This window comes from Schistocerca cancellata, chromosome 1 (assembly GCF_023864275.1).
Source record: "Schistocerca cancellata isolate TAMUIC-IGC-003103 chromosome 1, iqSchCanc2.1, whole genome shotgun sequence".
Classification (NCBI taxonomy): domain Eukaryota; kingdom Metazoa; phylum Arthropoda; class Insecta; order Orthoptera; family Acrididae; genus Schistocerca; species Schistocerca cancellata.
In genome coordinates this window covers 643,065,855-643,077,857 of record NC_064626.1, presented here as the reverse complement: position 1 = coordinate 643,077,857, position 12,003 = coordinate 643,065,855, and the positions used below count along the sequence as shown (strand labels likewise).

Here is a 12,003-nt window from a genome sequence, read left to right as displayed (position 1 = left end):
ATGCTGTTTGTAGTAGCTTACCCGCATTCCTATTTTCCTATTCAATATTAAACCTACTCCTGCATTACCCCTATTTGACTTTTTGTTTATAACCCTGTAGTCACCTGACCAGAAGTCTTGTTCCTCCTGCCACCGAACTTCACTAATTCCCACTATATCTAACTTTAACCTATCCATTTCCCTTTTTAAATTTTCTAACCTGCCTGCCCGATTAAAGGATCTGACATTCCACGCTCCGATCCGTAGAACGCCAGTTTTCTTTCTCCTGATAACGATGTCCTCTCGAGTAGTCCCCGCCCGGAGATCCGAATGGGGGACTATTTTACCTCCGGAATATTTTACCCAAGAGGACGCCATCATCATTTAATCATACAGTAAACCTGCATGCCCTCGGGAAAAATTACGGCCGTAGTTTCCCCTTGCTTTCAGCCGTTCGCAGTACCAGCACAGCAAGGCCGTTTTGGTTATTGTTACAAGGCCAGATCAGTCAATCATCCAGACTGTTGCCCTTGCAACTACTGAAAAGGCTGCTGCCCCTCTTCAGGAACCACACATTTGTCTGGCCTCTCAACAGATACCCCTCCGTTGTGGTTGTACCTACGATATGGCTATCTGTATCGCTGAGGCACGCAAGCCTCCCCACCAACGGCAAGGTCCGTGGTTCATGGGGGGAAGATTAAATGACTTAAGGTGAAGAAAACATCAGCATATTTAAAACAACAATTTTACAATCAAACCCAAGGTATTTAGTTGCCTGCAATTCCCATTGTGTTGTATAAAAATTGGCCAAGTGCGAGTAGGACTCGCACATTGAGTGTTCCATACAAACTTAATATGTATATGTATAGTTCATCCATCCTGGGACTCAAGAATATCAATGATCTTTGTCTGTTATCAGTATCGATATTGGGTCCTGGGAATTCCAAGAGCATATCAAAACCTCTACAGCAGTTCCTTAGGCTAACCTGGATATACAGACAGAAGCGAGTAGAGTAATTGGGTTTATATTTGTAGAAAAAGAGGACTTAAATAAAACATTTTTATTTACTTACTGCAACAGGACTACAACTTTCATTTTATGTTTACATGCAGTAATGTTCGTCTATTATGCTTTTGACGGATGATGAATGTAGTGTGTGTTCACATGGCAAAAGATTTATTTATGTGATGTAATTTAAAAAGCTTCAGATTTTTTATTTTACTTGTGCTGTGAAATCTTGCTTCATGCTGAATTTCATGATTCTATGTAAACAGGAAGTACCTTATAGGTGTTTCAAGAGTGAGTTTGTTTAAAATATGTGACGTAAATGACCAAACCTTTCCCATTGACTTAGAAGCTTAAGTTTTTTACACTGCCAAGGAATGATAGACTTCATTATGTGACATAAATATGAACTTGATACGCCAACATGTTCGAGATAAAAAGGGATCATAAAAGACATACAGAGAGACACAGGATGAAAAAGAAAACAAATTGTATGATATAATTAAAAATTAACAATTTTCGGACTTTTTCCTTTACTTGTGCTGTGAAGCCTTGCTTGCTGCGAAATTTCATAATTCTCAGTCAATTGGAAACACTCGATAGGTTATGATCAGTGAGTTTTCAAGTATCAAAATATTTGATGTAAATGGCCTTATTTTTTAATTGAAGTGACTTAAAAGCTTAAAATTTTTACATCCCCAAAGGACCCATAGACCTTAATATGTGACAGATTTGAACTTGATATGTGGGGCTGTTCCCGAGAAAAAGGATTCTTAATGGTGAGCAGACAGACAGATGGACAACTGAGGCACAGAATCCTTAAAAAGAGCGAGAGAGAGGGATAGATGTTTGCTGTGTTGTTATCTGCCATTCAGATACACATTGATACAATCCCAATGTGTTTGAAACCTATATCTACCCAATTGTCACCTAACACTATTCTTCTCACCACCAATACATTTTTGCCAGTATCCTTTATGCATATGACCTGTCTGCTGGAGTACTAATACAGTTATGATTCCACATGTTTAATGGTGTCTTCTCTTAAGCAACAGCTACATTCAGGATGTATTGTGTTATAAAAGATTATAGTTCCTCACCACCTCTTTGAGCTAAACTAATTAAAAATTACAAAAGTGGGTATTATGTCTTTAGTTACTTCTTTGCTCTTGCTTTTATATGGCTGTTGAGATTCTTCTTGAAATGTGTGCTATACCTGTCCTTCACTCAGCAAATAATTCATTACTTCCTCAGCAAATAATTCATTACTTCCTCAGCAATATTTTGCAATTTAAAACTCTCTTAAAGGATAAATATCTTTGAAATCCGGTTTCATTCAAATCGGAATCATAAAAAGGCTAATTTTATTCTAGTTCAAAGTATCTGACAAACACTTGGAGCTGACAACATTGAATTGCTACAACTTTAAAATGAGCACCACTTAATTATAATTGTGGCTTGGATACAAGTGCACAAAGAAAATGACAAAGACAGACAGAAAATGAGCCAAAATGTTGTAGCAGATCACCCATATATGCTTGCTGCTATGACACTAACATTCAGGACTAGAAAATAATGGTAATGATAGTGTTACTTTGTAAAAGAGTAATCTTTCTGCATGATGAGACTTTTAATTTCCCTCGTGTGTGTGTGTGTGTGTGTGTGTGTGTGTGTGTGTGTGTGTGTGTGTGGTGTTCTTAGCATAAGTTAGTTTAAGTAGTGTGTAAGTCTAGGGACTGATGACCTCAGCAGTTTGGTCCCTTAGTAATTCATACACATTTGACTTTTAATTTGAAAAGTTGATTAATGTTGTTGCTTGGCGTAGAAGATAGCCACTACCAGTCTATGCAAAACATAATTTATATGCCATGTGCTGTATTTTAATTTTTACTGAGAGCAGAATTTAAACTGAATTCATTTTGCACACTGGTAGCTGCAGAAAGCTGTTAATTTTGTAACCATTTAGAAAGCAGTCATGTTGCAGCTTTTCTGTGCAATAGGTCTAATACTTAGGGTTTTTTCACAGACCTGACATGTTGTTTTGAAGCATTTATCTTGAACTTTAATTGTTATGAATGGGAATTTATTAAAAAGGTGTTAGAAATTATCATTAATGTAAGCGTTGGTATCATTTTCTTTCGACTGTTCACATCAACTGCCATTGACATACATTCCTCAATCATATATGCTTTCCTCTTTATTTTCCCAGGTGCGTGAAAAGAAACGAATAAAAGAGGCTGGTGGTTTTGTCACTTTTAATGGAGTGTGGCGTGTGGCTGGTATATTAGCTACATCCCGAGCTCTTGGTGATTACCCTTTGAAAGATAAAAAGCTGGTAATTGCTGATCCAGACATTCTGACTTTTGATTTATCAGACCATAAACCACAATTTTTAATATTAGCTTCAGATGGATTATGGGACACTTTCACAAATGAGGAGGCAGTTGCCTTCATTAAGGAGAGACTAAATGAACCCCATTATGGTGCAAAGAGCATTACTTTGCAATCATATTACAGAGGTTCGTTGGATAATATAACAGTTGTTGTAATCAATTTTAAGGAACAAAAATGGAGCTATGCAAGTGCCAAGAAAACAGATTAAAATTTTTTGTGTGTGCTTTCATTTGCACAATTGAGATAAAGTACAGTTATTATATTTGTCATTGTTTCACAAAAGTCTATTCATAACACAGTTTTAGAAAAGAGTTTATGATTGTTGGTGTTGTATGGAATCTGTTTGAATCTCTTTCAGGGAAGGGGACTGAACAAAGTTTCACTAGAAAAATTATTTTTGTGACTTGCTGTATTTGAGATATGTGGTTATTGATTGAAATTGCCTTTTGTACTATGTAACTGTTATTAAGTCTGTTTTTGATGGTGACTTGTATTTTGTGATCGATTTTCTTGAATGTTAATTCACTTGTGATCTAGTCAGATATGTGTTGTTACACAAAATTTATGTACACATGAGTGGTATATATTTATATGTACAATAAAATGTGCCAAAAGCTCTGTAATCCCTTTATTTTATTGCTTCATGTACCATTTGCATGTTGCCTTAGAAGTTGGAGAAATGAGTTAAAATGTGTCAAGAGAATAGCAGATTTGCAGAATCATATCTGTGTTACTATGGAATCATCTTGATTAACAGTGCACTTATTTCATAATAAAATTTGCTACAATGAAGGAATATCCCTGCTTTATGTACTGAGTTCATGAAAGTGTGAAGTATCCTATGGGTAAAGTGTCATCGACCACAGCAAAGAATTTACATACACCCCATCCCATAAAGTCCTAATTATCTGCACATACCAGTGTGATAGTCACACTTAATTGTATATTTTGACTGTAGGGAATGCCTCTTATTGTAAACCCACATTTCTTATGAAACATATGAAAGCTGATATCAAACAATGGAAAATCCAGGATGGAATGTAACAATACCAGAGAAGGAAAGTTGCTACTCAGCATATGGCGGAGATGCTGAGTCACGATGGGCACAACAAAAAGGTTCACACAATTAAAGCTTTTGGCCATTAAGGCCTTTGTCAGCAGTACACACACACACACACACACACACACACACACACACACACACACATATATATATATAAACACAACTTGCACATGTCTGCAGTCTCAGAGGGGTGAAACCACACTGCGAACAGCAGAACCAGTGCATGATGGGAGTGGCGACTGGGTGGGGGTAAGGAGGTGGCTGGGGCAGGGAGGGGGAGGGATAGTATGGTGGGAGTGTTGCAGTTTACACGGAGGGCAGGAGAGAAGGTGTGGAGGGGGGAGGGGCTAAATAGTGGAAAGGAAAGAAATTAAAAGACTGGGTGTGGTGTTGAAATGGTGGCTGTGTAGTGCTGGAATGGGAGCAGGGAGGGGGCTGGATGGGTGAGGACAGTGACTAATGAAGATTGAGGCCAGGAGGGTTACGGGAAAGTAGGATGTATTGCAGAGAAAGTTCCTACCTGCGCAATTCAGAAAAGCTGGTGTTGGTGGGAAGGATCCATGTGGCACAGGCTGTGAAGCAGTCATGTCATTTAGATGAGGGATATCATGTTTGGCAGCGTGCTCAGCAGCAGGGTGGTCCACTTGTTTTTTGGCCACAGTTTGTCGGTGGCCATTCATGCAGACAGACAGGTTGTTGGTTGTCATGCCTACATAGAATGCAGCACAGAGGTTGCAGCTTAGCTTGTAAATCACATGACTGGTTTCACAGGTAGCTCTGCCTTTGAAGGAATAGGTGATGTTAGTGACCGGACTGGAGTAAGTGGTGGTGGTAGGATGTATGGGACAGGTCTTGCATCTAGGTCTATTACAGGGGTATGAGCCATGAGGTAAGGGATTGGGAGCAGGGGTTGTGTAAGGATAGATGAGTGTATTATTTAGGTTCGGTGGACGGCGGAATACCACGGTAGGAGAGGTGAGAAGGATATTTGGCAGGACATTTCTCATTTCAGGGCACGACAAGAAGTCTAGAACTTCAATTTCAAATGACTTTCATCAGTAGCATTAGATTTCCCTTCAGTCTTATAAACACTTACCTTACTATGTTTTCTCAATGTGTGCAAAGCCCAAATTACAAGGTAATATGCAGAGAGCATATTCTAGGAGGTGAGCATTTTAGAATAATAATCGCTGAGACTTTTGCTGCCACTTGTTGACATATTGCTGAAGGTACCTGTTTTCATTTCTTTGGCTGATGGCTGTTTTATTAGTAATCTGGCATTTCGAGTGCTAGCATTCTTAAAGAGTTATCCTCCAATACTCTTGTTGAATAGATGTCAAGTAGTGGATGGAGGTTATACATACTTACAGTGGTGTTGTCAAAGGGCTGAACTGGAGGCATTATTAGCTTGCTTTCGCATTTACAACCTGCTGTTGATATCTGAAAGACAGGAATCCAACATCTGCTTAGCCTTGGGTTTTCTTCTTTCTTGTCAAAGGTGTTTCCTTGCTTATATAACTCAATGGCTTCTCAGAATAAGTGGGTAATGTAACACCTTTCCACAAATTGAACTTGAAGTTTGGTGAATATTATACAACGTTGCACACCACTCAACACACACTCAGCCATTGCTGGTTTCTTCATCTGCCCCTGCTATCAATTCTGTTATGTTGGATGAACCTGGCATTAAGCAGATCATCCTTTCATTTCTATGTGCACCTCATCGTAAGTGTTTTAGGTACACAGCTGAGTCTGTGAGTGAGATCTCATTTGTCTCTGGCTGATCTGATGCTGTCGCAAATTTTCCTGGCCTGTCTGCATGTTGTCCTTATGTCGTGTTATTGGAATATACTGCTAAATCTGTTTGCCACTTTAGGCATGTAGGGTTAAAATGCCATCCCCGGAATTTTTTCTTTAAAGATGTCATTTTTCCAGGTGTTGACGTTTTTCATGCTTTCATGGAATATCCATTGCTTCCCAGAACATATTCAAATTTGTGTATCTCACAAGTGGAATGCTGTGGCTCACATATTCTTATTGCGCGTGTCACAAGTGTATTAATTGCTTGATTCTGATGATTTGGCTTGAGAGGTTATGTAATGCTAACTGATTTGTGTAGGTTTGTGATGTACACTAATAATAAAATTGTAAAATCATTGTACCTGTCTGTCTGTCGATTTGAACTTGTTTATCTTCAAAATTCTCATGGGGTTTTCACAGGTACCTTAGCGTAGCTTGGGGTGATATGTAGGCATTATTTCATCAAAATTGGATGACATTCAAAAAGATATTGTGATTTGAAGTGCCACCTAAAACAGTTTTAGATAACGTGTATGATGACAACCTGAAAAAATGAAAGTGGAAGTCTCAGGCTAAATACAGTGCACCATAAGCAGTGGAGGATATTTATTTGAGAATGCCAGTTATTTGGGGCTTTTGAAATGTCACATTATCAGGTAGACATCAACCGAATAAACCAAAACAGATACCTTCAGGCACTATGTAGTCATAGTATGTTCTCATATTTTCACCAAAGACAACTGAAACTAAAATCTTAAAATATCATTTTCACATGTACAGTTATCACCAATGAGGTACAAAATGTAGACATTGTTTCTTATAGTTGTTGGTGCAATGTTTCAGTTATGACATTTTCATAGCTGTATAGCTGTTTCACCGTACAAGTAAAAAAGACTGTTCCTATGTCAGCATGTATTATCCACTATGTGCTAATGCCTTTGTACAGATTTTATGCCTCCATTTCTGTAACTGATTTTCCCCATTTTTGACCACTGCTGTTGTCACTATGCTGAAACTTAAGATCTTCATCAGAATCAAATAAAGGATTCTTCTAATAATTTCCGGGTATGCAGCCGGATCCCGTCGACATTCTGCCATTGTGGCAGAATGTCGACGGGATCCGGCTGCATACCCGGAAATTATTAGAAGAAGAAATACGCCGGGAAAATTTCAGAAGTCACATCAAATAAAGGATCATTTTTTCTGCGTAAAAGGTACTGTAACGAACATCTGTGTAGAGGCAGTCACAGTGTATAATTAATCAATACACATATGTAGTTTAGAATATTTAGCCATTAACAGCACTGTCAGCATCACCTAAAACAATGTCCACTCCTGGTATCAGAGTGGTCAGTGCGACGGAATGTCATACCTAACGGCCCGGGTTCGATTCCCAGCTGGATCAGAGATTTTCTCCATTCAGGGACTGGGTGTTGTGTTGTCCTTATCATCATCATTTCATCCCCATCCACATGCAAGTCACCGAAATGGCGTCAACTCGAAAGAATTGCAGCAGGCGAATGGTCTACCTGACGGGAGGCCCTAGCCACACGGCATTTCCATTTACCTAAAACAATAAACAGACTTCTGATGAACACTATTTGCTGTAGTCATAAAAATCTGCAAATATGAGATGTTAGCTAACATTGTCCTATCCATAGTGGAGTAATAAATGAATACTGTGTATCTTGCACTGAACAATGCGTCATGTTTGGAGGATGCAAAAGTAGGATAGAAGAAGATTTAAAGATTTGTTTTGTCATCAGTTGTTGCACTGAGTACTCTGTTACACTTTTCAGACTTTTACAGAATTATGTAATTTTTTTGGTCGTTATTTCTGTTGTTTTTTAATTACAATACTTTGCCAAATGCCAAGATCCCCGATATAAAATTTCCATGGGGCACATTTTCTTTATCTTACAGATATTCATATTTTTTCTGAGATATAAATTGCTAATCTGGCATACTTTCATTGATACTAGTTATATGGTCTACTTATACTTATTTTCACTTTTGTGCACATGTGAATGATGTCCTGTGTTGGTTTGGAGACTCCCCCCTCATTTGGGGGCCATGTCATTTATATAAGAATGAATCATTTCTTTCCTAAAATGATTCAAATCTACTGAAGATTAGTACGACTATCACAGTGAAAAATTGTGGGAGATCATAGTGGTTGTGGAAAGTATGGGTCCCGACTAAGAAATGAGCTTGGTTGTGATTCAAACAGCTCTACGGAAGATTCTGATTGGCTGCCTGGGAATTAAACAGATCAGAAGAGCATCATACAGAATTGTGGATATGAAGAGCTAAGCAAGATTCTTGGAGATTTAACTCTGGAAGAGAGTAGAGAACTGAATGGTCATAATTATAAAATTGCACTCTAGTACAAAGGAGGATCACTAGTGGCAAATGAAAGAAACATGTGGGAATTTTCTATTTGCTGATTGGAAGGGCTTCCAGAATGCTGTTGATACCAACAGTTTACCACTTGATATATTCCTGCTTCTGGTGTACGAGGACACCTGAAACCTCAATGAAATTAACAGATCTTTGGAGCAGCGTATGACTGTATTGTGTAAATAGGTGGATAAAACCAAATACTGTACAGATGAAGCCATACTTTGTGTTTATGGTAAGAACAGGTCATTCTGGGAAGATGACAGTTCAATTCCTCCTCCACCCATCAGGATTTACTTTTTTCTGGATTTCCCTAAATCATTTAAGGATAATGCTCACATAGTTTCTTTATAAGGTCATGGCCAATTTCTTTCACCAATCTGAATTTGTGCTCCATTTCTAGTGACCTTGTTGTGAGAATGTTGCAGATGTTTCAGCTCTGTAGACCAGTGACCTCTGAACCATGAATCTTTTTTCAGTTTATTTTAGGTAATTGGATTTTTTTTTTTTTTTTTTTTTTTTTTTTAATTTCGAGGCAAGGAGAATGGCAAAGTCAAGTGTTACAAACATGAAAATATGGCTTTTTCTGCAGTAAAACACATTTTAAAAAGTAATAAAATGTGTTTAACCTCTCGTGATTTAGTTCAGTCTATCATTGAATAAATTTTATAAGAACCAAAACATTAAATTTTTGATGCAATAATTTAATTGAATAGATAAAAAATCTATTCACCAAGTGGCGGCAGAACGAACACATAAAAGAAGGTTGTAATTAGGCAGTTTTTGTGTGTATGTGTTGTTCTGCTGCTTGGTGAGTAGACTTTTTTGCCTATTGAATGTGTCTGTGTAATGTAGAATTGACCACTAGATATCATGAGAGGTGGACCAATCAGCATAAAAGGATGTGGGGAGCATTGTTTTGTTAGCACAGAAGCAGTAACAGCAGAATGGGTTTGTCAAGAGAGCTCTTGTCTTTGAATGCAGACTGGTATTGGATGTCACATACGTAACACATCCATTAGAGACATTCCAAGCCTTCTCAATTTGCCCAAGTTGACTGTTGATGATGATATTGTGAAGTGGAAATGTGAAGGAACAACCATAGCTAAATTGAGAGCAGGTAGACCACATGTACGGACGCAGGGCCTATTCAGCATTGCAGAGGGTGGCTGTAAAATATCACATGAAATTGTGTAAGAAATCACTAGTGAGTTTCAAAATGCTGCCAGCATCCAGTTAGCATGATGACTGTACCAGGAAGCTAAAAAGAATGGGGTACAGTGGTTGAGCAGCTCCTGACAAGCCATACATTTCTGTAGCCAGTGCTAAACAAAGCATGAGGTGTTGTCAAGAACAATGTCACTGGACAGCAGATGACTTGAAGTAAATGATTTGGAGTGATGAACGATGCTACATCCCGTGGCGATCGATGGAATGATTTGGGTGTGGTGAATGCCTGGAGAATGTTACCTGCTGTCATGTGTAATGCCAGCTGTGGAGTACGGTGGAGCTGGTAATACAGTAGGTGTTTTCCATGGTTACGGTGTGCTTAAGAAAAGGCTAAATGTGGAAAAATATGAACTCGTTTTACAGCATTGTGTACTGCATACAGTAGAGGACATTTCAGAAATGATTGTATGTGCATGCACCCTGTCATAAAGCAACATTTGTGAGGCACTGTTTTGTGGACAATAATATTCCCAAAATGGTGTGGCCTACCCGGAGTCCCAACCAGAACCCAATGGAACACCTTGGTGTTAGTTACAATGCTGACTTTGTTCCAGCACCTGCGTCCTACATTGCTACCTACCCTGGTTTTGGCTCTTGAGGAAGATCGGCCTGCCATGCCTTCACATATGTTCAGACCCGTCATTGAAAAAATCACTAGCAGAGCTCAAGCCATCTTTAAAGGTGGAGGGTGGATGAACCACACAGTAATTTCCATTAATAGGTGTCTGAATGCTTCTGATCAGATTGTGTGCAATGTCAATACTACTTAGATCAAATCAAGCATATCTAGAAAAACACACACTTGTCAGTGAATTGCTATGAATCATTAAAGACAATTCTAATAATCCAGCTGTTGTGAAACATTGTAAAACCTTTGTAAGGCTGATAGTTAACAAAAGATTGAATTTCAGATTTTTTGTTATATAACCTTTGGTATCCAAAGCATTTCCTAAAAATACAGTGTTGATGACTTTCCTTGATAAATAACTTCTGTATATGTTAATAAGTTTTGTGTAGAAGTCAGTGAAGAATGTTAACTAAATACCTGATCCATAAATAACAAAGTAAACAATATTCGGATGAATACACTAAAAATTGGTGTGTTAGTTTCAATTTTAGGGTGCTACTATTATTTTACGTAATGGACAATATTATTCTCATTTGTTTTGATCTCTGAGTGAATGGAGAATGACTGCAGTATGTATGTGAAGTATGAATCATTGAAATTGTGAATAACTAAGTGTGAGTGGGAATCAGATTGTGTAGTCTTGATGTGAGTTACGTACGTAAGGGAAAATGATAATTGTAAAACAGCTAGTTTTTGACACTGCAAAAATGTAAATGTTACTTCAGTCATCCAGACAATTTAATATGAGGTTAATTTGCTTTTGTTTGCTTACTGGGATTGTGTTGGTTTGCACTTTCATGTAAATTAGTTTCAGAATGGAGACTGACCAAAGAGGGAGAATACTGTATTATGTGAATCAAAATATCAACCTGATTGGCAACTGTGTTATTCAGCCAACCACAAGAGACATCTTTCATGTGCTTTGTACTGAGAAAGGAAATTTGTTCATGTGTTGAGAAAGAGACCTGGTCAGGTATTGTGAGGAAAGATCATATTGCCTGGACCTCTAGGTATTTTATATAAGATGATGATGATGATTATGATAATGTTTTCATGGAGAATTTAATTTATCATTAAAAGTTTATGATCAATTGTGGCTTTTGTCTACAAAGATTTCAGTTTTGTAGTGAATATTGAGCCTGCCTTTTGGAGGGCATAAATTCCATTTGGCATACTGTGCAGTCATAACCACAAACTTGCAGAGTCCAAAAGTAGAATCTGCATAGTATCTAAATGAGTGTTCAAAACTATTAAACACTGTGTGTTTTTCAACTGTTTATTAACTGACAAAAAGTGTTCTTCCAGTAACAGGTGAGTTAAAATGTTAAATTGGATGCCAGAGAGAGAGAGAGAGAGAGAGAGAGAGAGAGAGCTGTAACTGAGAAAGGATTAGTAAAAACAGTGCTTAATTTGGTTCTTTCCTTTCTGAAACTACATGATAAGACGGACTTGATAGAAAATGTGTGCTCACAAAGTGACACACAAAGTTCACAAAGTGCACAC

General features: G+C 38.0%; 1 protein-coding gene across 1 annotated transcript in view; it reads left to right on the top strand.

Moving 5' to 3' along the window:
* The window catches only part of LOC126183352 (protein phosphatase 1L), a 78,953-nt gene extending 74,951 nt beyond the window's left edge, over positions 1-4,002 (top strand). Inside the window, exon 4 of the mRNA XM_049925259.1 lies at positions 3,195-4,002. Coding sequence (XP_049781216.1) covers positions 3,195-3,587 — 393 coding nt within the window. The 3' untranslated portion in view covers positions 3,588-4,002. The remainder of the gene's footprint in view (positions 1-3,194) is intronic.
* The last annotated feature ends 8,001 nt before the right edge of the window (positions 4,003-12,003 follow it).